Source organism: Portunus trituberculatus, chromosome 17 (assembly GCF_017591435.1).
Source record: "Portunus trituberculatus isolate SZX2019 chromosome 17, ASM1759143v1, whole genome shotgun sequence".
NCBI classification, from domain to species: Eukaryota; Metazoa; Arthropoda; class Malacostraca; order Decapoda; family Portunidae; genus Portunus; species Portunus trituberculatus.
The window spans coordinates 30717525-30745024 of NC_059271.1; the positions used below are offsets into that span (position 1 = coordinate 30717525).

At 39.9% G+C, this 27500-nt stretch overlaps 1 protein-coding gene across 1 annotated transcript in view; it reads left to right on the forward strand.

Moving 5' to 3' along the window:
* LOC123505141 (small conductance calcium-activated potassium channel protein-like) overlaps positions 1 to 27500 on the forward strand; it is a 746606-nt gene that overhangs the window by 240834 nt on the left and 478272 nt on the right. The window contains 1 exon segment of the mRNA XM_045256256.1: positions 12096 to 12869. Within this exon segment, the coding sequence (XP_045112191.1) occupies positions 12264 to 12869 (606 nt within the window). The 5' untranslated portion in view covers positions 12096 to 12263.

Below are 27500 nucleotides of genomic sequence, written 5' to 3' on the forward strand. Positions count from 1 at the left end.
TTTCCTCTCTTTGTTTCTCATTCTTTTTTTTTCTTTCTCTTTTTCTTTCTTCTACTTGTCTTTCTTTCTTCGTCCTCTGCTTCCGCCTCCTCCATTCCTCCTTCTGTCTCCACATCTGACTCCTTTGAGCAGTCAATTCATGGAAGGAAATAAAATCAATTTATGGCGAATCAATACTGCACTAAAAAATCTAATCCCATTCTTCAGGTTCCTTACGCCTTTTACATTCCCTGCTGCCCCTTCCCTTCCTCTTCCCTTCCTTCTCCTCTTACTCCATCCATCTCTATTCCCTCCAAACTTTCAAGATTATCCTTTTTTTTCTTCCTTTCCTATTCTTTTTTCATTTGTCTAAGTTAGTTTTTTTTCTTTATTCACCTACTCTCGTAATTTTTCTTTCTTCTTATTCTTAACTAACCACAACTGAATTTTTTCTATAGTTCCTTCTATTCTGTGACACATTCTTACCTTGAGATTTGTGTTCGATTTGATTATTTTATTGACATTAGGAAGGGTCTATTGAGGTCAAAGGATTAATGGCTACAGTCTTGACTATATTAAACCCACACATAAGTTTCTGAGGCTGTGTAAAATCAGCAAATAGTAAGCAGAGTGAATATGGAAACGCGTCATGGTACTGAAGGGGTTAAAGGTAATATTTCTTCATCCTTCTATCTATGTATTTTTGTTTACTTGTGTATGTTGGTATTTATTGTTTTTAGTGTATATTCTTTTCATTTGATTTTTCCATTGCTTAGTTTTCAGTTTTTTCCATTGATTTTTTTATGTTATTCATTTCCGCTTCTTCCTTTTCAAGAATAATGTTTTTTTTTTAACTTCATCTTTTTGATTGTAAGATTTATTATTTTTTCATGCGCATAGTTTTCCTTTATTTCATTTGTATTTCTATGTTCGCCTCCTTTCTTTCACATCTGAGGTAATCACTAAGATGATGTTCCTTCCAAGCTTATTTCTTTACCTGTTTACTCATTCACGTTCATTTCTTCTACTTGCCTTATTTTCAAACTTCCATTTCTTACTTATTTATTTTTTTCATTCCCTCTGATGTTTACTTCCCCTAAAAAAAGTTACCTCATCTCTCAATTCCATTTCTTTCTTTTATTACCAAATTAATTTCACCCTCTTCGTGTCTTCCTATAATTCTATTTCTCTCTTTCGTTAATTTTTCAAAGCATTTTTTTCTTGAGATCTTACAAGTCAATTCCATCTCCCTTTTCCCTCCAATTTCTTCCATGTTCCTTTTTTTCTTCTTCGCCAAGGCAATTTTTCCTCCGTCACGTCTCTCTTCTCCCTTTTTATTCTTCTCGACCTTTTTCTAACCTTTTAACAACCTTCCCCTTTTCTCTCCTCTCTGCTCTTTATCCTCTCCACCTGCTCTCTGTAACCCTCATGTTCTCGCTTCCCAGTCGTTACTCAAGAATCGTCATCCCGAAGTGGCCAATCCCTCTTAGTCGGGAAGTCTCAGTCAGGAGGAGAACTTATTGTAGGTATAAAAAGAGGGAAGCGAAAAGGAAAGGGAAGCGAGACGAAAAGACAAGAGGAGAATATGTTTGGCTTGAAAGGAAACGGGAAGATTGCTCGCTGTGACTGACTGGAAAAAGAAAAAAAAAAAAAAAACACGTATCAAATGTAAAGTGGGAAGAAGAAGAATGAGAGTAGGCAAAGGAAGATGGTAAAAGGGAGGAAGGAAAGACAAGAAGTGAAAATCTAGGAAAATGGAAACGTGAATTATACTTGAAGAAAGTTCCTTAGGGAAAATATATGAATTGTTTACGGAAGACATTTTTTTCTACTTCGGGTAAAAATATTTAGAACATATTGAAAGTTTTTAATTTCCTTAAGAGAACTGCCTCGGCTTCCTGCTCACCTATGATATAATTTAATTACTTTTCATTTAATTATTTTACTTGCAGCTAAACAGGACTATTGTACCTCATAAAAAATCATGAATTGCTGTCCTTCCACCTACTTCAAAAATTCTTTAGCGTGTTCTTCTACTTTCGTTTCATATACCAAACTTCCTGAAATATACATACAAACAACAATTCTTCCAAATTTTCTAAATATTTTTTTTCTTTTCTCCCTCCCTTACACACACACACACACACACACACACACACACACACACACACACACACACACACACACACACACACACACACACACATTGGCTCATTAATCCAAACTCATACAACAACATTAATATTTTATGTAATTTTCGTCAGTGAGTCATATTTCACATTTTCATTACTACATTATCATCTTATTACTCAGCCTTGTATGATGGGCTAGCTCTGGCACCTGAAGACTAACACGTAGAGCTCCGATCCATGTTGGTACACAAACAATATAAGAACAAAAGATAAGTAAACGGATAAAAGACTTGTTGACTTGCACAAAACAACTCCGGTACGCTCAAGACTTTTGTGTATCCAATTCTCTTTTGTAAATCCTTAGTGTCTTTGTATTATAATCCTCTTTCTAAGTTTCCTTCGTTAATTTACACGAGTACATCATATCTTGGCATTAATCTTCACTGGCAAGGGTATCAAACACACAAAAGCTAAAGCCATCGAAGAATTTAAGCGAAGGACAAACGATGGGAGATCTCTCAGGTCATGATAGGTGCTTTGCTACATTACACTCTTCAATCTAAAGTAAAAAGTGTAGAATCTTGACGAGAAGAGCAACACGTTCATGGATGGGGAGAGCAGAGTTGTGGGGAAGGGATAACTTAGGACTTGTGGTGATAAAGTGCACCTCAAATTTTCACTTTTCTGTAAATCTATTATAAATGAATGCAACTTATGTATGCCTAAACTGATGAACTGTAATTAAGCAGAAATTTATAAGTTTAGCATATTCAGTAAGCTAACGCAGTAAATTCTAATAGTCAATGATATATTTCTCTTATTTCTTCTTTCCAAAGCCACTAATATTTCTTCCGCTGCCCGTGTCTAGTCAATAACCTTTTCAAAACTGGGACGCATTTTTACCTTTAGTTTTGGCTATGATTAGACGATTTTATTTACATTTCGAAGAGTTTATGGTGGTAAGAAGTTTAATGGCCGGAATCTTCACTATTTTATTCCCCACGTAAGTTTCTGAAGCTGTATAAAATCACCAAACAGTAACCAGAATGAATAGGGAAACGTGTCACGGTACTGAAAGAGTTAGCAATGCTTCGTCTATTCCTTTTTCTTTGACTCTGCGGTTTCTATTGACACATGCGTGGAACCATTATATATATCGGAACCTAAATAGTGCATCTGTCTATTCATATACGATTTATCCTTACAAGTGTCACCAGAGTTATGTATCTACCTCGAATTTCTCGTTTGTGTGTGTAAGGGCTGTCTAAGTAACCATATACTCTAGTAGCATAATGATATGACCGGTGTTTTCCATAATCTACATATTAACTAATCTCCTGCTTCCCTCTACAAGTACCAAACTATGCATAATGTATCATGTAAGTTCCATCCAAGGATATTCCACACACAAAGTTTCCAGAAAATTATTATTCCCACTTCATAAATTCACTTAGCAGAACAAAACTTAACACAACTTGACATTGGAGAAAGTTCTAGGATAAAATTGTATCGAATGAAATATTTCGTCGTGGGAAATTTACAAAGATATCTTTTTTGGAGAGGAGTTGAAATTTCATCGATCTAATATTCGTCAGGGGAAATTTACCTGAAGGAACTAACAAACATAAGACCGCTGACTATCAATCCATCCACACGTGTCTGAATTCGTCGCGCTTGTTAGGCAGGAATAGCGACGCCAAATGGAGCGCCAAGCATTCCCTCAGATCACCTCGAGGAACTGGTTAGGCTTCCCTCGCCTTCCGGAGTCTCGGGTTCCTCGCCTAATGGGTACGGTCGTGTCTTGCTAGCTTCGAGAGGTTTACGGTAAAAGCCACGTTGGGACTGCTATCAACAGGTGTAACTCTGCCTGTTTCCGTCTTATGGCTCCCTGGTTTCGATAACCCGCGATGGGAAGGCGTGTTGGTGTTGGTGGTGGTGGTGGTGGTGTTAGTTGGATGTGGTAGTGAGTGGCTGTGGTGGTAGTGGTGTTAGTGCTAGTGCTGTTATTCATTGTGGTGGTGGTAATGGCGGTGCTGCATCATTATCGTATTCATTACCATTATTATCATTGTTGTTAGTTGCTGTTGTTCTGGATGCAGGCTATTATGTGGGCCGAATCAGCAAAGTCCGAATCAGTCAAGATCCGAATAAGCCTTTACCGGTTGTTCCTACCATCATTATTATGCTTACTTTTTCTCCACATTAAAATATTAATGTTAATAAATTTCCAGATAATCACAAAACTAAAGTATTGTCGGTTTGAGAAGCTTATTATTTCCAGTAACGATATGGTCTACACACACACACACACACACACACACACACACACACACACACACACACACACACACACACACACTTCTCTCTCTCTCTCTCTCTCTCTCTCTCTCTCTCTCGTTCCAGTAACACCCTACTCAGGTAAGCCGGCACGAATATATCCGATCCTCCAGCACGTCTTCGCCTCTTTCCCAGAATTTTGTCTCCATAGTAGCGTCTTGAAGGTAGATATTGATTGGCTGCCTATCCTCTCTCTCTCTCTCTCTCTCTCTCTCTCTCTCTCTCTCTGACTTCATTTCCGTTCGTTTCAAGTTTTTGACTCACTATCATCAGTCATTATCAATCGTTATACCTGATCTTCCCTCCCTTCATTTCCTCATGATATTTCCTCAGCCTCCTGCCCAACCCCAGCCTCCAACCCCCACACTCTCCTCCTTCTCCTCTTCTTCCTTTACTTCTTTATATATTTGGTGGTCCTTTAAAATTTCCAGATTACCTTTCCTTCATTCACTCAGTCCCCCTGGAGCTCCCGTGTTGCTCCCTGATCAGGTTCCTTTTCCCCGAGAGCCGTCTGCTGCCGCCTTACATGAGAGACGGCTCGTTAGTTTTCCATTGGATAAGCAGCCTCCATCACGAGGATCCTGAACCGTCGTGCTCAGCCGCCCGTATCCATACCAGTCCGCCCTTCCAGGAACTGCAAAGCGGGATGCGGTGAACATTTCTTGCAGCGTGGCTCACATTCCTCTTCTTTTCCTTGTGGTTACTTTATAAGCGGAGAACGGGGGTAATTTTGTTCATTTCAGTTACTACGCAAAAAAAGGACATATTTGGGATAATAAATATATTAAAATTTAATTAATTTGATGTTGCTCGATATCAGTTTTTTTTTTTTTTTTTTTCAAGATCCTATCTTTGTTTTGGTGAGCACCCTTGAGATGGTGCGTGACGTGGAGAAGCTACTTGTACTCATCTTGAGCACTATTATAAGTTCCTGGGGACGTGGAATGTACTGCGACCTCTTTACATTTATGGGAATTTTTTTCCCTTTTTTATCAATTTTCATTAAATTCATTTATGCGCTTTCAAGATCAAGAAATAAACCTTCAACGAATCAACACTGGCTACACGGAGAGAGCAATGTTTATCCAGCAGGAAGTTAATCCTGAGCTACTTGAAAGGCTATCACGAGTGATTGTCGTATCAATAGGATTCACAATAATAAAGAGGCAGAAGAAGGAAAACTCTATTATGAAGTACGAGTATTTGGATAACAAACAAGAGTCAATAGTACGGGACAGAGATAGGCCAATATAGAACCACATACATTAAAGGCTAAATCAACTCTCCGTGAAGAATTCTTTAGATTTGCACTAATACCGATTGTGTCATATGAACAAAGTTAAACGAAATATGAGACAGTAAGTATTTTCGACAACCTCCTGAAAGCCAAGGTAAAAGATGGTTCAGATTAGATCTTGATTTTCTCATGAGCAAGATAATAGTATAAACAGGATTTTAGAAAATGAGGTCACAGGGAGAACATTTAAAAAAATAATCTGTTTAGAAAACTCTTTATCTGAATCTTGAATTACAGGGAAGTCTGCTATTTTAGATGGAAGAGTTAATTTGTACAAATGAATAACAGAAAAGGTGGGAAAGGTAAACAGTATTAGGAACTACACAGTATGCAACACAAATAACATCTTGAGAGAAAATAACAAACACCGCTCTACCTTGTGCTCAGTGCTCACGCGAAAGTGGAATCTAGGGGCAAAACTGCACAGTCCGGAACGATATCCCCCCCGCTGGTCCCACTCAGACTCTTGAATTATAGGTTTTGGTGATGACTTGATAGAGTTAGGCTTTTCCAAATCTCGTTATTTTGCAACTTACGTTATCGGCCAATCAGAATGAATGCTGTTTTATTCATTTCTAAACTTGATATCATCGTAGTGCAAAAGCTCACAAGTCAGACAGACGGACGAGGAAAGAGGAAAAGCATTCTAAATAGTACAGTAGACACAAATGGATGTAGCGATTACACACACGGATCTTTGCCTTTCATAATTATCTCTCAAGTCTTGAGCTGTATATCACCTCATGAAAACTCGGACTGTTTCAAGAGAGAGACCCAAACACCTAAGAATTATTCAGAACTGGGACGAATTTTTACCAGGAGTTTTGAATATGATTAGACGATTTTATTTACATTAGGAAGTGTCTTTGGAGCTCAGATGATTAATGACCAGAGTCTTCACCATCGTAATCTCCACATGAGTTTCTGAAGCTGCATAAAATCGCCAAATGGTAAAGAAAAAGAATATGAAAGCGTGTCACGGTAATGAAAGGGTTAATAGAGAAAGCCATGAATCTTGTCAATACAGAATATGAATGAAATTCGTTATGCAGTAACTGATGTAGCTTATATTATTTACATCAAAATTTCAGCAGCGTATAAAGTCAAGATCATTCCTTTCTCTTTCTTTTTTCTTTTTCTTATCTTTCATCTTTTGTTTCCTGCTACTAATGAGAAACATGGTACGAATGTTGCCTGACTGATTCTGGCCCAGGACTCTGAAATGTCATTATCTTGGTTATCGTCTTGGTATTTTTGTATATGTGTTTTTTACAGTTGTCTCAAGATAAGGTCCTAATTATCCCAATACGTCAAAACAAATCAGAAAACCCTCCGCATTCTCTCTCTCTCTCTCTCTCTGTGTGTGTGTGTGTGTGTGTGTGTGTGTGTGTGTGTGTGTGTGTGTGTGTGTGTGTGTGTGTGTGTGTGTGTGTGTGTGTGTGTGTGTGTGTGTGTGTGTGTGTGTGTGTGTGTGTGTGTGTGTGTGTGTGTGTAACAATGATTTAATTTCCAAAGGCATTTTAGTGTTCTATGATTAGACGCGTTGACGTTAAAACAGTAATGACAACTCGACCCACGTAACTTACATTAACCCAAATAAACACATATATCAGTTTTCTATTTTTGGCAAATCTATATACTTGATTTGCGTTATGAACCTTTTTGTTACTATTTTCTTTTCTATTTTCGCTCAATATCAATTAATTTCCAAGAAAACCGTAACACTGTTTGCTACTTGTGTTGTTCGTCTACTGGTGCTGGTGGCCATGATGTGATGTTGATGGCAATGACGGTAATGGAAGTAATGACGGTGCCATTAGTAATGTTTATGGATGTTTTCTCGACAGTTTCATTCCGATATGCCACAATTCACTCTACTGAAAGCTACGCATGGAAACTTTACAAGCGTCTACAGGAAATAAATAAATAGGTTTTGCATTCAAAGGTGACAATAGAACAAGTAAAGGTGTCTCAAGGTGGGTAGTAATTAAGGTTATTCGAAACAACAGTGAAGAAACTAAAATAGTTGTATCGCCTAAATCCGACAACTTTTACTATGCTCAAATGGATAAAGTTCCGATTTTCTGTGGCGCTTTCATGAGTCAAGTGATAAGTTAACAAGTGTTTTGCACCACCAATGGGACAATATTCATGAGAGCCGTGGCCTTTGAAAATACGAGTGGTCCTAATGAAAAACAAAGGGTGTAAAAACGCTGGGGTGTAAGTCACCCTCTGAAGTGCGGATGTGGAGTACGGGACGGTGGAGGGAGGTGGCACGGCGAAGGACAAATAAAAGGCGGGTGTTGTGGTTGCCATGGTGACAAGGAATCCCGGTCCTTCTCTTCAGGCGCCACTACCAGGCAAAACAAACCCTCTTTCAGGTAGACATTTATATTTTGCTGCTTTCCTCGTGCTACACTCGTCTCTTTCTTGAGATACAACAGCCGATATGGCGTAAATGTGTGCACGGTAACTTCCTACACATTTTGGTCCATATTTCTAAGCTTTAAGTGTATTTTAAAGGTCCTAGACGAGACTTCAGTTAATAGTGATATGAGGAATCGATACTGTGGTTTATAGTTGCAGAGTGGATAAACCGAATCTGCAATGATCAAGGACGGTCTCACTGCTGATTATTTTTGCTCTTTTCTTGTGCCACTGTCGTCTCTTGCTTGAGATTCAGCAGCGACAAGATCAGCATGAACACTCGGTAACTTCTCAAACACGTTCATTCGCATTTTTTGAAGGATTTCAGGTCTCATTAAATTTACTTTTAAAGACGAGACAATAGTTGACAATATGAGAAGGGGAATAATGAGTTGATATGCCCATGTCTGTAATTGTCATATGAATATTCATTACTGATATTTCTTCTCCACTAATGACACATAATTGAAACTAGAATAGAAAAAATTATTTGAAACTTCACTGACACTCATAAAAATGTTGCAAGAAGTCGAGAGGGAGATTCGTCCAAGAATGTGATTAATTTCCTAGTAATACTTTCAGTTTGCGTCCAGAAATGATGTGAAATATATAATTGTATCGTCAAGTCGACTTATTCATGCACAACATTGATACATGATGGCCAGTTCAACCGATTCATTTCATACATTTAATACTAACTGTGGTAAACTTTGCTGTTTCATTTCCAAGCCTTTAAGCGTATAAGAAATAAGTTCTCATCATTATGTGGGTTCCTATTTTTCTACCTTTAAGCGTTTTATTCTAAAAAAAAAGGAGAAAGAAAAAAAACACCATACCATGTGAAGTTGTCTGTGGTAATTTACAACATCTAATCCAAAATGAGACGAATGCTAATAAATGCATAAACCTTCTCGTTACAAAGTATGTGTGCAAATATTTATTCTTAAGAGAAATGAACAATTCAGCGAAACAAAAATGCTTCTAAAACTGAATGCAAAATAAGAATATAATACCACACCGCCATTAAGCAAAGCCTCAGGAGGGTCTTGGTCTGGAAGTCTTGGGTCCATACAAATAAATGCAAATATGTAAATATAAACGAAGTAAAACACGATAATAGACTTTGCGAAAGAAAGCTGAATAAATTACTAGAAGGAAAATAATCATCTTATAAAAAACACCACAGAAGAACAAGCATTATTTTTTTTGTCTTTCTATTAGTTCACCTCTTTCCCCCACCCGCCAGCCCCCCCACACACACACACACGAACGTAAAGAAAATATCCACGATCATATTGTCAAGTAAACCTTTCTCCTTTCCTCTACAACATAAATGAATAAGCGGTGCAATTTTCTACACGATTAGGTTATCGATGTAATGGGTTGTTTAATACTATGGCTCTTAGATTTTTACCCAATATCCGCATAATTTCCAAGCTGCAGACTCCACAGTATAGTTATTTTGACGTGTGATGCACTAATAGCGAAAAATAACGGCACTTGAAATTTCTCTTTCTCTCTCTCTCTCTCTCTCTCTCTCTCTCTCTCTCTCTCTCTCTCTCTCTCTCTCTCACGTACCCACATAAAGTAAACGAATGGCGAATGAGATAATGTGAAATAGATTTGCTCTTTGAAACACACACACACACACACACACACACACACACACACACACACGGGGAACTGTACTTGGTGCGGTAGCGGGCAAGAAAGGATGGACTGAAATACTCGTACATGCCTAGGGTCTCATTCTCGGATGCAAGCTTGAAAGGTTTGGTTCGTTCTATCGTATTGGTGTGTTCACTGCACGCCACCTTGTTCCTTGTGCCTGATGGGAGAGTTTCATTAAATGTTTCGGTGTTACTCCTTGACAATTTGTACCCCGATTTAATGGCGTTTATTAAACTATTCAATTTACTTTTTCTTTATGATTGTGGTGATGGTTTAAAATAAGACAATTGCGCTATTAATGGGAATGTTATTAATTCATGTTGCTTCTCAAAAAATAATATAACATCTGGAAACGTAACCTTAAAATAACAATAGGCAAACTTTTACATTGATGAATAAAGTAAATGAATAAATATATGAGTAAATAATTGACAATAAATCAAGGCAAAGGAAATAAAAACAATTGAAACGATGTCTATTTACTACTGTAGGTACAAAAAACTGTATCTGGATCTATACATCCTCATACTTTCAGCATTCTAGCGGGATGTAACTAAGGTTTATTTTCTGGTACCAGCTAAAACTGACCAAATATTTTCCGCAACAACAGATCATAAACTGGTCACTGATAGAAGACTGACAGAGGCTTATTCAAAGAGGACGTGGAGAGGATAGATGTAACAACAGGCAATGTCAATAAGGCAGAAAAGATTGTGGACGATTTGCAAACAGTTCCGTCAGCCTTCACACATCCTTATCCCCTTCTGTACCAGGACGTGTTTTCATATTTATTCTGCTTAATATTTGGCGATTTTATACTTCAGAAACTTATGTGGGGATTAAAATAGTGAAGGCTCTGGGCATTAATCTTCTGACCTCCATAGATATTTCCTAATGTCAATGAAATCTAATTATAACCAAAACTCATGGTAAATATGCGAAGTACTGAAGGGGTTAAGCAACAGAGCTCCCGTTGAAGAGTAACAAACGGCTTATCGGTTAATACTAATAGCCAAACAATGGTTAATGAAACAGAGACGAAAATTCATATAAAACCCAAATGCTATGGATCGAGAAGAAGAAGAAAAAGAAAAAGAAAAATGGTACTTCCAAACGGTACCTCGCAATTTGGTGGGCAAGTCTGGGCCATGTTTACGAGGCTCGCGCAGGCCACCATGTAGAGCAAGCGGAGAAGGAACCTGCACGTAAATTTGGTAATAAATATAGAGGCGAATCAACATATCGACTCTGGCCTCATGCACCGCTATAATTTGACGATGGAAAGAAAATATCAGTTGCATAAAATTGGTCGTGATTAAATATGGTCTGAGCTAATATGATGAATCTATAATGTGAGTGAGGCTGTCCTATTTCGCTTTACTTTGGCCCACACACTTCCAATCATCTAGCCACTTCCACGCCTACACATACACACCCACCTACACCTACACACACACACACACACACACACACACACACACACACACACACACACAAGCACATAAGCAGATGAATAAAAAAGGTATTTACAGGTCCACATTCCAGTAGTGCCGTGAGGTATGTAGTACACCGAGCGTATACCTGATGTTGGCTTGCACACACTTTCAAGAAGTATCAATGTTTTGTTATAGACTTTTCTTTTTTCCTTTGTTATTAATTTGTTTGCTACACTGGCAGTAAGGCCGAACATTAGGAAGCGCCAGAGCTTCGTTCCAAGGACACTTGATATCACATGTATAGATCACGTGGTACAATCTAATAACAAGACATTAGCAATATACATATCTGTATATCCATCTATCCATTGCTGTGGTGCTCGGCATATATTGTATTGCATAGTATCATATTTCATAACAAAAATAAGTGAACAGAGATAAACAAAGTTCAAATGAATAATTCTTTTTAAATATTTTCTTCATGGTCGCGAACACATTCCAGGTCAGCCAACATAACTATTGACCTCCAAACCATCATGAAAAATTTGAGATTCATGTTTTTTCAATTTTCTTGACCAGGTATGTCTGTAGTGATGGTGGTGCAGGTGATGTGGGCATGGCATGCCTCTGCCCCTCCTACACATAAAAATATCTTTGAATATTTCATGCACTACTGGTAGTGTGTTTTAAGGTGAAAATATTGATCTCGTAGATGATTTCCTCAATCCCTCCCACTTCTTTCACCCCTTCCTTTCTCCCCAGCCCGCACCATCTCCTGTCTCTTCTGTCCTGATATAATGATGTGTGTCTTTGCAGGCAGCACGCGTCGTGGCGCAGGGAGGACGGTCCCGCTGCCTCTCAACACATCACCACAGTGCCTCGTGCCTCGCGCTACCTGCTTGCCGCCTCCTGCACCATGGCGCGCCTTCCGGCAGGCTGCCGATCATACCGTGCTGGGTGTGTGGGCGTGGTTAAGGCTGCGTGATGGTGACACCCTTCAGCTCTGCTTCACGGGCCCTCAGTACGGATAACTTGTTGGTCCCGCAGTCGGACCAGCCGGACCAGCCGTCCACCACCATGCCTCGGCCACTTATCACGATGGGCGAGAGTGCCGACAGCGGCGACAGTGTCATGACCACGTACTTTCCTTCTGCACACGCCTCTCTCAGCCAGAGGTGTGGCACGAGTGGCGCCGACGACGCCGGTGCCACTCGCTCCGTCCCCGACATAGAACTCCACTCCCGTGATATCAGTACGCGGCCGGAGTACCGCGGCTATCGCCTTCTGGCGCCACAGGTTCGGTGTTCGTGCTCTCACTTGCCGCGGGCGCCGTCCCACGAGAGTGTGCGGTCAGTGCAGGGCGGCGTGAGTGAGGTGGTGGTGGTGGCGCCCACCCTGTATCGGGATCGCATTATCCGACAACATTCGCAGCCGGAAACCTGCCTCCATTGCCACCACCCCAAACCCTCCGGCTCGCTACGATACCTGCCGCGCCAGGAGTCATGTGGCACGCATCCAACCTCAGAGGGCATCGCCACTATTGCCGCCGACACACTTCGCATCAATGGCGCGCTTAGCTCCTTCAAGCAGGTTAGTCTTCAGTTTTTACTGAACAAGTTATGATTTAGTGGTTCTGTTTGATTCCAAAATGTAATTTCTCTTTCAGCATAAGTACTAGACTTAAAATAGAGAAGTTCACCATCAAAGACTCTGAGAAAGTTTGAGTTAGCCATGTAGGAACCATTTTTTGTGTTACTTGACTGGCAGTATAGAAAATGGATTCTATGGGACACCAATGTATTGCTAAACTGTGTTTAAGATGACACATGGTAAATACATCCTTCTTAAAAGCACATTTTGCTGACAGTTCGGCAAATAGAAGAAAATATAAACAGCTATTACCGTAGTGAAATAAAAACAAACAAGAGAGAGAGAGAGAGAGAGAGAGAGAGAGAGAGAGAGAGAGAGAGAGAGAGAGAGAGAGAGAGAGAGAGAGAGAGAGAGATCAAAAGTAGACTGACACGCCACAAGTTCAATACAAGAAGAGGGACATTTGCCATTGATGACCTGGTGAGCAAAAAAATAAACACAGAAATACATGAATATGTGAAGCACAAACATGGTAGATAAAACTTGGTCATGAAAAAAGAGAAAGAGGTCGAGACTCACGGAAACCACTGTCAATGAAGGAAAGAGAGAGAGAGAGAGAGAGAGAGAGAGAGAGAGAGAGAGAGAGAGAGAGAGAGAGAGGTTGGAATTTAAGTGGGCGTTTTATTTTATCATTTTTGTTACCCTTGATCAAATTTTTCCCATTACACACACACACACAAAAAAAAAAAAAAAAAAAAAAAAAAAAAATCCTGTTCTTTTGGCTTCCCAGGTGAGGGTGAACACTGTCAGTAAGTCCGAGGAGGTCCAGTAGGGTGTCAACATTACAGGCGGAGAGTGAGGACAGGCAATAGAATCTAAAAAGGTGCATGTCAAAAGTAAACCCCAACACATGAACTTACACCGAACAATAATGAGAAGTGGGGAAAGGAATATTCAGCATTATCTACGTTAGTGAAAAAAATGTAGTTATTCTAAGCATTGGAATATCAGTATGCCAACGCCTCCAGCTTGTGTGTGGGCACTGATGCTACACAATAATAGGATGATAAATACACCGACACTCCTACCGCTACTTCACAAGGACAGTAGTGAAATGTTATGTCAATATCTGTAATGGAAATGATAGGACTTAGAACTGTATATTTTATAATGATGATGATGATGATGATGATGTGTGTGTGTGTGTGTGTGTGTGTGTGTGTGTGTGTGTGTGTGTGTGTGTGTGTGTGTGTGTGTGTGTGTGTGTGTAGTTTTACCCATATTTATCCTCTTAACCAACATATCTTCAAAGATTTTAGATATAGTTCAACGTGTAGACAAGAACAAACACAAAATCAAACGCAGCAGCAAAATCAACAGCAGTCAATCATGCAAGACGCCAAGGCTGCAGAAATGAAGTCAGCCAACTCCAGAAAAGGTGAATTAACCCCTTCAGTAATAGAACGCATTTCTACCTTGAGTTTTATGTATGATTAGACGATTTTATTGACATTAGCAACGATCTATGATAGTAGTTAGAAGATTAATATCCACAGTCTTTACTATCTTAATTCTTACATAAGTTTCTGAATCTGCACAAAATCACCAAATAGTAACTAGAATGGACAGGAAAATGCATCACGGTACTGAAGAGGCTGAAACTGAAGTGGAGAGATAGAGGGACACGCTTCCAAGAATTCAGAATCTATTAGACCAGACGTAAACAGAAAGGGTACACTTGAGAATGACAGGAAGGAAAGGTGAATATAAGATTATGTTTGAGACAATGAAGGCACAAAAAGAAAGAGGAATATAAGGCTAAGAGCGAAGGTTGATAGAGGACGCGGTACGATGAAAGGTGGCGTGGAAGATGTGAGGATTGACAGAATGACATAAAACTTAAGGACACGTGAAGGTAAACAAATAAAGAACAATGAATAGATTAATAAGCAACATGAATTGTGTGTGTGTGTGTGTGTGTGTAATTCACCTCGGTCGCCTCCTGGTCACCCAGCCAGTCTTCCCCATTAAGGAGCGAGCTCAGAGCTCATAAACCGATCTTCGGGTAGGACTGAGACCACAACATGCACACCGGGAAAGCGAGGCCACAACCCCTCGAGTTACATCCCGTACCTATTTGTGCTAGGTGAACAGGGGCTACATTAAGAGGCTTGCCATTTGTGTGTGTGTGTGTGTGTGTGTGTGTGTGTGTGTGTGTGTGTGTGTGTGTGTGTGTGTGTGTGTGTGTGTGTGTGTGTGTGTGTGACTGACTAGCAATCAATTATTGTAATTTTTGTGGAAAATTAAGCCAGTGATGTTTATCCGGAAGTGAGAGTCTGTCTATCCCCGTTTCTCTGTCTCTCTCTCTCTCTCTCTCTCTCTCTCTCTCTCTCTCTCTCTCTCTCTCTCTCTCTCTCTCTCTCTCTCTCTCTCTCTCTCTCTCTCTCTCTCTCTCTCTCTCTCTCTCTCTCTCTCTCTCTCTCTCTCTCTCTCTCTCTCTCTCTCTCTCTCTCTCTCTCTCTCTCTGAACCACTGCCTTTCAAAGTACCTGGACCTCAGTGTGGCTGAAAACAAGGACGCATTCAAATCGATCCCTGATAATGGAACTCCTTACGATACTGGCTTGAATAGACTCATGCACCTAATATACGCCTTTTGGGCTGGAGGAGGAGGAGGAGGAGGAGGAGGAGGAGGAGGAGGAGGAGGAGGAGGAGGAGAAGTAACGGCAAGAAAATGAGAGGAGAAATAAGAATAGAGAAGGACGGTCGAGGAATAATGGCAACACGCTATAGGATGTTCACTGAGAGAAGCCTGTCTTTACCTGAGGAGGAGGGAAAGCATGAGGTGGAGGAGGAAGAGATGAAAATAATACAAAAGATAATAATAATAATAATAATAATAATAATAATAATAATAATAATAATAATAATGAGAAAAAAATAAAATAATGAAAACAACAACAACAACAACAACAACAACAACCACAACAACAACAACAACAGCAACAAAGACAACGACAACGAAGACGAAGAAAAAAATAATACCAAGAAAATAAAGAAAAGAAAAAAAAAGAAGATAGAAAAACAACACTGAAAAAGAAAAAAAGAAACTAGATGAAAAAAAAGATACAATTACAAAAAAAAAAAAAAAAAAAAAAACAAGAACTAGAACAAGAGGCTGAAAATGTGGATAGAAGACAAGGAGAAGAGGAGGAGGAGGAGGAGGAGGAGGAGGAGGAGGAGGAGGAGGAGGAGGAGGAGGAGAGGGAGTAGGAAGAGGCGATGCATTAAGCTGAGATTGACGTATAAAACAACTGAGAATATGGAAGACAAGGAGGAGGAGGAGGAGGAGGAGGAGGAGGAGGAGGAGGAGGAGGAGGAGGAGGAGGAGAAGGAGGAGAAGAGTGAGGAGGAAGAAACGATGCATTAAGCTGGGACTAACGTATAAAAGAAAACTGAGAATATGGAAGACAAGGAGGAGGAGGAGGAGAAGGAGGAGGAGGAGGAGGAAGGAGGAGGAGAGAGGAGGAGGAGGAGGAGATGGAGGAAGAGCGATGCATTAAGCTTAGGCGTGACGTATAAAAAAAAAAAAAAACTGAGAATATGGAAGACAAGGAAGAGGAGGAGAAGAAGGAGGAGGAGGAGGAGGAGGAGGAGGAGGAGGAGGAGGAGGAGGAGGAGGAGGAGGAGGAGGAGGAGGAGGAGGAGGAGGAGAGGTAGGAGAGGGAGTAGGAGGAAGAGGCGATGCATTAAGCTGAAGGGTGACGTATCTTTTCCTTTTTCTAATTGACAATTCAGTGAGGGAGGCTTCACGTGGCAGGCATTCCCACCCCATCCATCTAGAGGGGCTTCGCGGGTGCCCTTTAAATATTCATGAAGATTCCTCAGCAGACACCAGGGAAGGAGAGATATCTGGCTCGGAGGACGAGGGGGATATTTCGCGGTTTGCCACCCTCACTCTCATCCCAGTCTTCAGTACTGGGGACGCATTTTTACCATGAGTTTTGTGTACGATTAGATCATTTCATTTAAATATCTAAAGCTGTATAAAACAACCAAATAGTAAGCAGAATGAATATGGAAACTCATCGTGGTACTGAAGGGAGTTATTCCTCTCACACACCACATGAACGATTTATGAAAGCAAACATCACCTCGGTCTTTTAGAAGGATGAAGGTTGATTGTGTGTACTTCTTACGTCACCTTAGCTCTTCATTAAAATTCTTTCAGTGTTCCCTTCTTGCGTCTGAGGGGGAGCGTAAGAAATCATTGAACACACACACACACACACACACACACACACACACACACACACACACACACACACACACACACACAGGCGTGCGTATATATAGAAAATCCTTTTACTAAACTGAGATATATTTTGCTACACCGCTAGTCATCACACAAGATAGAAAGACAGACAAACAGACAAACAGCCAGACATCCAAAAATAAATAAATAAAGCATGAAAGGAAGAAAAAGTAAACAAATAGACAAAAAGACAGATAGACAGACTGATAGACTGATTCAAAAGACAGACTGAGAAACTTAATGATAAAAAGACACAGAGAGAGAGATAAGAAAGACAGATAGACAGACAGACTGGCAGACAGACATAAACAGGATGCACACGAACAGGTATACATATCAACTTTCGTAACAGAAGTTTGATGAGTCACAAATGTTAATAAGGCAGCATTTCTTAATAACTCTACAAAGACTGGCGAGATTACTTTTTTTTTTTCATTTCATATCCGCCTCATCAATAATGTAGATTTTTTTTTCACTATCACTAAAATGATGAAAAAATAGCCTTAACTGAAAGCTCCAATAAAGTCCATTAGTCCATTAGTGCCTTTGAATTAATTGACATGAGACGCCAGAACATTTATGAATGGAAACTATAATCCAACACCTGAAAAGGAGATTAATACATGTTTGAAGTATATACAGATTTTTCCATTGATAATTCGGACAATGACACGAACTTACTGATGAGGAAAAATCATAATGAGAGCAGTAGTAGAAGCAGTAATAGTAGCAGTAGTATTAATATCAGTATTAGTAGTAGTAGAAGTCGTTGTCGCAGTAGTAGCAATAGTAGTAGAAATAGTAGTAGCAGAACCATACTCCCCTATAATGGTGCATTGGTGCGGCCTTCTCATTCCAGGAAAAGGATGAAAGAAATCTGGAAAAGGTACAAACAGTAGCTAGAATAAAGAACCAAGTCTTCCAAAAAGGGACTGGAAAAGCCTGCGTTATGTAACTTACCAGAGAGAGAGAGAGAGAGAGAGAGAGAGAGAGAGAGAGAGAGAGAGAGAGAGAGAGAGAGAGAGATTTAATCAAGATATAAGAGAGTAAATAGACTGTAACTAATGAGGAGATAAGATACGTTGTCAAGAGCAGATATAAACACAAAGAGTCATGAATACAGAATGAGCAAAACTTGATCCCTGAAAGTGGTGAGAATGTTTAGCTTCCCAAATAAAGACACTGAAAACTGAATGTGGAAGAGACGTGAGTGATAGAGGCAATGGAACTCCAGTAATTCGATACCAGGATGGATGAAAAGTAGGGATAAAAGTAAACATGGTGGACACAAAGAAAATGGGAGAAACTAAAAAAAAAAAAAAATCTAGTAGCTTCACTCCGAAAGAATGGATACAGTTAAATATCTTTAAACACACACACACACACACACACACACACACACACACACACACACACACACACACACACACACACACACACACACACATAAAGCAGATTCTCTCTCTCTCTCTCTCTCTCGTTATTGTGCAACTTTTCATTTGATAACTAAATAGGAAAACAATAACGTAGTTTTCCCATGGCACCAGTTTAATGTTGTTGTTGTTGTTGTTTTTATTTTGTTTTTGTTGTTTTTTTGTTGTTGTTGTTGTTGTTGTTGTTGTTGTTGCTTTTGTTGCTGCTGTTGATGATGATAACAGCATCAGGAACAACAACAACAACAACAACAACAACAATAACACGAATAACATCAACAACATTAACAAAAAAAGCAACAACAGTGATAGAATTAAAGAACAACATCAATAAGACCACCACCACCACCACCACCACCATCACCACCACCACCACCACCAATAGAAAAGAATATCCTGAAACTGCTGAGGGACAGTGGAGCAGACCCGCACCTCGGCGCATCTCCTGGCCACACTCAATATCCGTGCGGCGTGAGTGGCACCCTGGCAGCAGCATCAACACCAGCAGCGCCTCGTCCCCGCTGACCTTCCTGGGAATACACCGCGGCTCCAGAAAACAGCCTCCTAATCCCCAAAACGATGGTCACTCCTGCACTCCATGTGATGCCGTTAAGCGAATGACTCCAGAGCTTAAGTTGGATTAAATAGAGACTTTCTTTCTATTCTTTTACGTATTTTTCTCTTCTTTCTCCTGCTCCTCCTCCTCCTCTTTCTCCTCTTCCCTTTTTTTTTCTGTCTCGTCTCGTCCACAAGCTAGTGTAGGACAGTTTTCATAAATCTTTACTTTTTTCCTAGTCTTTCTCCTCTCTCTTCTAATATCTTGTTTGCTTTTGTATCATCCAGTGGCTGTTAGTAAGGGATGATTTTACAGATGGTCTAGTTAAGCCCTCAAGACCTGTTGTTCTTTGTCTTTCTATGTATGCCTTTGTATATTTTTTTTCCATCATTTCTTCATCCTTTAGGTTCATTTATATATTGTATGTGTGTTTTCCAGAGGTACTTTCCAGGCAGTCAATGTTAGAGAGCGGAGTGGTCGTGACACTTTTATATTCCAAGGAAAAATGTACCAAAAACAGGTTGTGATGTAGGGAAAGTATAGTAAAAATTGCCTGTTATCTTTATAAAGGTTACCTTACTTTTGTGATTTCCTTTTCTTTCGTATCTCTTTCTCTGACCACTCATAACCTGATTACTGAGTCTGCTTCATTCATCTACCATTATATTTCAGAACTCTTTCCTTCATATATGTTTTCTTGAATATTACTTTTGAAATATGGACCCATACTTTTGTCTTATCCTCATTACTGAATCTGAGAATTTAGTTTACGTCCTCGTATTATATCCGTTTGTCCCTTACATCACTGTCATATTTTGTTTTCATTTTTTGCTTGAAACTCACGAAACTTTCTGGCAAGTGATTGGCAGCCTCAGGTGAGACCAAGGGAGTTGTCTCTAGCAGCTGTAACAAGCTTACTTACTGCCTCAAGCATCTGGTTCAACAAAAGAGATCAAACAACTTCAGTGGTCCTAAGCAACTGCAGTGGTCTTTTAACTCCTTCAGTATTGGGACGCATTTTTACTTTGAGTTTGGATATGATTAGACAATTTTATAAACATTAGGAAAGATCTATGGAGGTCAGAAGATTAATGGCCACAGTCTTCACTGTTTTAATCCCCCCACATAAGTCTCTGAAGCTATACAAAATCACCAAACAGTAAGCAGAATGAACATGAAAACGCGTCATGGTACTGAAGGACTTAACAGCTGCAATAATTCTAAGCATCTGTAAGAAGCCCACCACCTGGTTCATGCTCTAGTGAGCCTAAGATACAGCTATCGACAATGGTCCTTAGAAGATACAATAAACCTATACACAACTATGATTAAAATGGACCAAGCTAAAACAAATGCATTGGTCCTCAATAACTGAAACAAATCCTAACTAGCATGTCTGATCTGTTTCATCTGATCGCTATTAGTGTCTAAATGTTTTTTATTTCTTTGACGTGAAACTAACGATATTGCCACTCTGTATGTGACTTTATCCATTTATTTTCTCAAGAGACTACACGATGGCCGCTACCACTATTATCACCAATCACCTCACCCTCTCCGAGAAACCGTGAAATGTCTTCTATAACACATGAAGCAAGATTTCCCCTTGTGATGTATCCTTGGTAATACACGTTTTTGTTGGAAGGTGTTCTTGGAGGGGAAACAACAAGCGATGGGAAGGATATAGAATTCGTACCCGCTTTATTTTCTCTCTCTCTAAAAAAGTGACATGAATAGTGAATGGTGAACGATACAACTAACTCCTGACATACAATGCCCGCTGCTAAACAGAAAATGACTGGAAAGTTTTATGTTTGTAGACAGACCTCCACACACACACACAAACAGACACACACACACACACACACACACACACACACACACACACACACACACACACACACACACACACACACACACACACACACACACACACACACACACACACACACACACACACACACACTTCCTCTTCTGTGAGTCAACGCTAAACAAACAATGAAGGAAAATACAGGGTACCCATGAAAACACACACACACACACACACACACACACACACACACACACACACACACACACACACACACACACACACACACTCACTCACTCATCACTCTCTCTCTCTCTCTCTCTCTCTCTCTCTCTCTCTCTCTCTCTCTCTCTCTCTCTCTCTCTCAAGTAAACAAGAAAAAAGGTAAGGAAGGCGTAACAAATATTACTTAACACTCTTTGTAGTAAAAAAGAAGATTAATTCTACCTTTTATTCCAGCTACAGAGCAATTCAAGAGACTAGTCCCAAAATGTTAAAAAAAAAAAAAAAAAGGAATTGTAGATGAGTGTGGATAGGTAAATGTTCATTATTAAGAAAAAAAATTATATGTACATTTGAAATATCACTTGGGTTTCTTAGGAGTTCTCAATATGTAATCATTCTTCTTATTTTATTAATCTTTTTAAATAAACACGGCCAAAGGGTGGAATTAAGAGTTTTCACCTTATCAAGTCTTCTCTGACTGATTGTTTTTAGCCTCTTTCTCACCGCCGCAATGTTACATCTCTTGCTATCTTCTACCGGTATATTCACGGCAATAGCTCTTCTGATCTTGCTAACTTCATGTCTCCTCTCCTCCCGCGGCCTTGATGCACAAAGCTTCTTTTTTTTTTTTTCACTCCTGTTCACCTCTCTAATGCAAGAATTAACCAGAATTCTCAAACATTCATCCCTTTCTCTGTTAAACTCTGAAACTCCCTGCCTTTTCTATTTTCATTTTCTTATTAACTGAACTCATTTAAGAGGGAGGTTTCAAGACAATTATCCTTTTCATTTAGGTAACTCTTTTGAACCTGTTTAAGAACCAGTACCTTTGTGTTTATTCTCCTTTTTATCACGATTTTTTCCCCTTGGCCTGTTCCCCTCCTACGAGTGCCTGAAAACAAGAGGGATATATTTTTTACTTTAGGACAAGTAAAACCCCAAATAAATAGCATGTCCCTTACTCAGATTATCCTCGAAGCTACGGCCTTCTTCATGAACCCTAATACCCTTGACTTGAGAGAGGGAGTGAACACGCGGAGAGCTGGAGGAAGCAAGCTGGGAAGGAAGCAAGGGAAGGGAAAGAGTGAATAATTCTCCAACTGCCAATAAGACCGGAGAGGCAACCGTGTTCTAGACACTTGCACACTTCACCAGTAGGAACGATTTTTCACTTCCTTCCTTTCCCCCGGGCTCGGTATTTTTCCTTAAAGTTTATAGCCGATCTCCTGGAGCCTCGCGGGACTGAGAGGTAACGTGGCCGATTATACGCTGACCCTTGCGTGGGAAATGAACGTTTGATGAGGAGAGAGAGAGAGAGAGAGAGAGAGAGAGAGAGAGAGAGAGAGAGAGAGAGAGAGAGAGAGAGAGAGAGAGAGAGAGAGAGAGAGAGAGAGAGAGAGAGAGAGAGAGAGAGAGAGAGAGAGAGAGAGAGAGAGAGAGAGAGAGAGAGAGAGAGAGAGAGAGAGAGAGAGAGAGAGAGAGAGAGAGAGAGAGAGAGAGAGAGAGAGAGAGAGAGAGAGAGAGAGAGAGAGAGAGAGAGAGAAACGTATCACATAAAACACACAAAAATACAGCAATAAAGGCAGAGAACAGCCTATGAAAATTAAACAACGACATCAATAGTGTATACTCTCTCTCTCTCTCTCTCTCTCTCTCTCTCTCTCTCTCTGGGTAATGATTTGCTGCACTACACAGTTCAATGACTCCCAACACATCGTCCGTCAGGAAGAAACAAGGCAAATGTGGGGAATGTTAAAAGATTATGTTGTTCCCTCCTTACTCATTCCTACTCAGCCTCCCTGGCGTATACTAACTCTGAGTCTGCCACTTTCCCCAGGACTGTGAAAGGAATAAGAACATAAGAAAAGAGGAAATCTGCAAGAGGTTGTCAGGCCTACATGTAGCAGTCCCTGTAGGAGAAAAGCTACCTAATTCCATCTATCATCCCCATACATAAATTTATCTAACCTTCTTTTAAAAGCTCCCTATTGACTCAGCACTAACAACATGACCACTCAGTCCGTTTCACTCATCAATCATTTTGAAAACAAGTTTCTTCCCATTTTTCTCCTAAACCTGAATTTTTTAAGCTTAAACCCATTATTTCTGGTTCAGTCCCTGCTACTGATCTTAATAACCTCGCTCATGTCACCTGTACGAAATTTATGAAACCCCACACTGTCAAGATTGGAGATGACGAGAGGAACACAAAGGGGCATCAAGAAAGAAGAAATAAAATTAAAGTAATATAAAATTAAAGTAAAAGTAGGTTAATAAAGGCAAAGAAGTGAAACTGAAGACGAACGTAAACTAAAAGGATAAAAGGTTGAAATGATGTAAGGATTAGATGCATTAACAGGAAGGAAGGAAGAAAGGAGAGACAAAAGGCAAATGAAACGTCTCGCTCGGAGGAAGTAGGGAATGGGACGGAAGCAGGTCAGGAAACAGGAAGGAAGATTAAAAGAATAAAGGAAACCTGAAAAGACAAGGAAGAAGCTCGCATTTAAGGAAAATAGGAGACGGAAGGAGAGGTGGAAATTTAATAAAGAAGCGTCGGAAAGGAGAAAAACTGAAAGAAGGAATGAATAAACTAAAGAAAAGGAGAAGGAAAAGAAGGAAAGGAGGAAAAAAAGGCAGAAAAACAAAGGGAGAGGAGTGAATGATTGAATAAATGTATGAATGAAGGAAAAATGAATATAGAGGAAAGCGCTGTGGGAGGGAAGGAAACAAGGGTGGGTGAAAAAAAAAAAAAAATAGAGATTTAACGTTTCATTAAATAAGATACTGGGTAAAATAAGCGTCAAATGTTTGTCCCAACTTTCACAGTAATGGGTTATTATGAAGTAAACCTGAAAAAAAACACAGAAAGTTTCTAAATTAATGTGCGTCCAACCCTTCTCTCCCTAAGACACACACACACACACACACACACACACACACACACACACACACACACACACACACACACACACTTTACTTTCCGTGTTGCTGGGTTTAGTTGTTATTTTGCTCTCGAGCAGAATACTAGTAAACAAAACAGACAGGACATAAAATTTCCTCTTCCGAAAACGTTGACATAAGTGATGCTGTTTTATTTCCGCGTCAGTTTTCGAACGGCGCGATGGGAACAGAAGGAATGAAGCCACAGATTTGGAATTGAAGAGTTGAAAGCCTCATAACGCATTACTGCTCTCAGTAAGAAGAATTGAAATGTTTCTATATCATACTTTTCCAGCATCTAACAACCTTTTGATTTCCTTCAAAGAGGTATAAAATTACTGTTTTTTTTTTTTTTTTTTTGAGGAGGAGGAGAAGGACGAGGAGGAAGAGGAAAATAAGATGGCGTAGGAAAAAAAATTGCTAAAGATTTTCAGTCACAAATAATTATGTCCTAATAAGATTGTTTCATGCAGGGAATGTCATTTGTAAACATTCTGCTTTTTTAATGTACTACCGTATGTTTTTGTGCTCACTACACTACTCAGATTACAAGCAAAACTATGGTAAAGAGGTTTGCGTATAGCGCATGTAGAGCCGCAGTGGGTAGGAAGCCTTTCATATTCTGGGCATGTGAGGTGAGGGATGTGCGGCTTTTGCTGAGGAGTGACTCGTTTGTTTGGAGGACATGAAGACCGGATATTGGGACCCCGTAAATGGCTCACTTCCACTGGGAAATATCCTTTTTGAGAGAGACACTCAACTTTCCCGTGAAGAAGGCGAGTGTTTCAGATTGCAGAGATTCTTCGAGGCTGCCTGATATCTCCGTTCAAGTCCAGCTTATACACATCTCTCACAATTCCCGTTTTTTTTTCAACAGTAAATTAACTTCCTAATTCCGTGCCTGGTCTCTACAGAGCAAGTATATAAAGAGGAGACGGTGAGCTGGCCAGGGACAAAAGAAGCAGACAGTCATCACTAAACCTCGCCCCGCGCCTGGAGACCACACCACCGGCTTGGCTGAGCAAAGATGGTAATTTCTCTGGAGACCCGCCGCTGTGCCGCCAGCCAGGCCCTTGCCGCATGCCGCCGCCTCGAACTTTTTAAATGAACCTTCAAAACAAGGCGGTTTTTTTTTTTTCACTATCAAACACCAACCTCACATCCAGTGACAAATATTGAATCTATTACGGAGCTCAAGGTGTGGAGAAATATTGTTAAGATGTGATGTGGTTGCACAATACTGTTTACAAGATAATGATTGTATTCTCTATAATGACCAAGAAGGAGGAAAAATGACTACTTTATTATTTAGTGCAATGAGTGTTTCACGGTGGTGGGAGTGACAATGATCTGAACACACATGGTGAGGCAAATTATTGACTTATATTTTTTTCTACACACTCTAATCTCAAATGAAGAGTTTGCAGAAGCCGCAGCGATGATTAGTCACGTGTTCATTAGAGTTTCTTTCATGGATGAGAATACTTTTCAAAATATTACAATAATCATAAACATAATAACATAATATAAAAAAGATTGCGTCAAAAATATCCCGAAAAAATTATGAATAATCTACAATGCCATAGTGAGGAGGAGGCGACGCGGTACTGAGGTGACTGTGCATTATAATAGCGATGGGAGTAGAGAGGTTTACACATGAGACGGGGATGAGAGGTGACAGGTGGTGATGGAGGTGATGAAAGCGCGGCTGATGGTGATGGAAAATGAGGTACATACATCAGATGGTCTGGATAAAATACACCACTGATAAATGACCAGCATGAAAATATGACTGACAGTGACGTGAATATTTTCCTACTCTTAATTCTTTCCATTCGTTCTGACAAGCTAGAAAAATTTGATATGTGAAAAGTTCGAATTGTGATTGAGAGAGCATGAATGAACATTGGCTGGAGTGACGGCTGGTGGATGAAAGGGAGTCAAAGCCACTACCACATACTGAGGCTATTCTCGGCTTGACTTAGTAGTGTTTACCGATGGATGGTTTGTGTGCCGCCAATGCTAACACCAAAGATCACGAGAAGCAAGTAAGTGATCATCAAGCTACCAGGACTCGAAAGTGGCAGAAATGAGCAGATCTTTCTTTTTTCCAATACACTACACTGGACTAATTTCCCGTTCCAAGCCTCTGAACAACGTTATGTACGGCAATGAAATAAATGCAGCATTTCCCGGCGCTTTCCAAACATTATTTCAGCATCGCTTGTCAAGAAAAATTGCTCTGGGAAAGATGAAAACATTGAGAACATTTTCAAGGCTAATTTTACGATTCCAGTAATTGTCTGACAAATTCTGTACCGCTAATGAGAAAAAAAAAATCAAAGTGAGAAGCAGACATCATCATAAACGCACTTGATAATACTACTGTGAAAACTCAAAGTATTTATGAAGAAGAAATATCTTTATGAAGAATAAGACAATAGCGATGAGGCAAAACACAACAATTTTTCCTCCCCGTTAATTAGATACACCAAATGCCACACAGCCACACTTCCCGTCACTCGCTCGCTATTTCAGTGTTCCTCAGCTCTCTATATGGCACACACAGCGCCAGTCCCTGCCACTCTGCTGCCTCTCACTGCTGCGAGTTATGAAGCAGCAAGTACCGCGGAGACTCCAGACTGCTCATAATGTACTGAATCACTTAATCTTTCCATGTCCCATTTTCCTCACCTCTCTCTCTCTCTCTCTCTCTCTCTCTCTCTCTCTCTCATTCAACCGTCAATTTTGCATCCTTTCTTTTTCGCATTTCTTTAAAAAACATTCAGTCTATAGTTTGAATGAAAAATCATAAAGGAGATATGAATAAGATGGATTTATGACACATTTCTGTGGATTTCGTTAAAGTTATTACTCTATGTCCAAGAAGTAATGAAAATTACTACTTGGGAGGCTAATGTGGCAGAGAGATGGTCATGATAAATAGCAAAGTATGCCAGCGAGTGTAAGACAGCAAGACAGCTTCTCCTTGTATATCTTCCACATAAACAATTCCACCATTGACTTATTTCTCTCTGGACGATTTCCCCCGTTGATTTTTCCCAAAGTGAATATGTCCCACATCGACGATTCTCCCATGGACAATTTCCCCTATCGAATAATTTCCTTCCTGATATTCCTATCCATAGAAAACGGATACCTGACGTGCGTCACGGGGTGTTTTCACAACAGCCCGTCACATAGGCCGGCAAAATTCTCTGCATTCCATACTCTTTCATATTTTTGGTCATATATCACTTTATACTTTACTTAGTACACTTTATTTCATATCGTTAAAACCAGGAAGGATTGCTAAATCGAAACAACATATTAAAACTTCTGCAAATAGATAA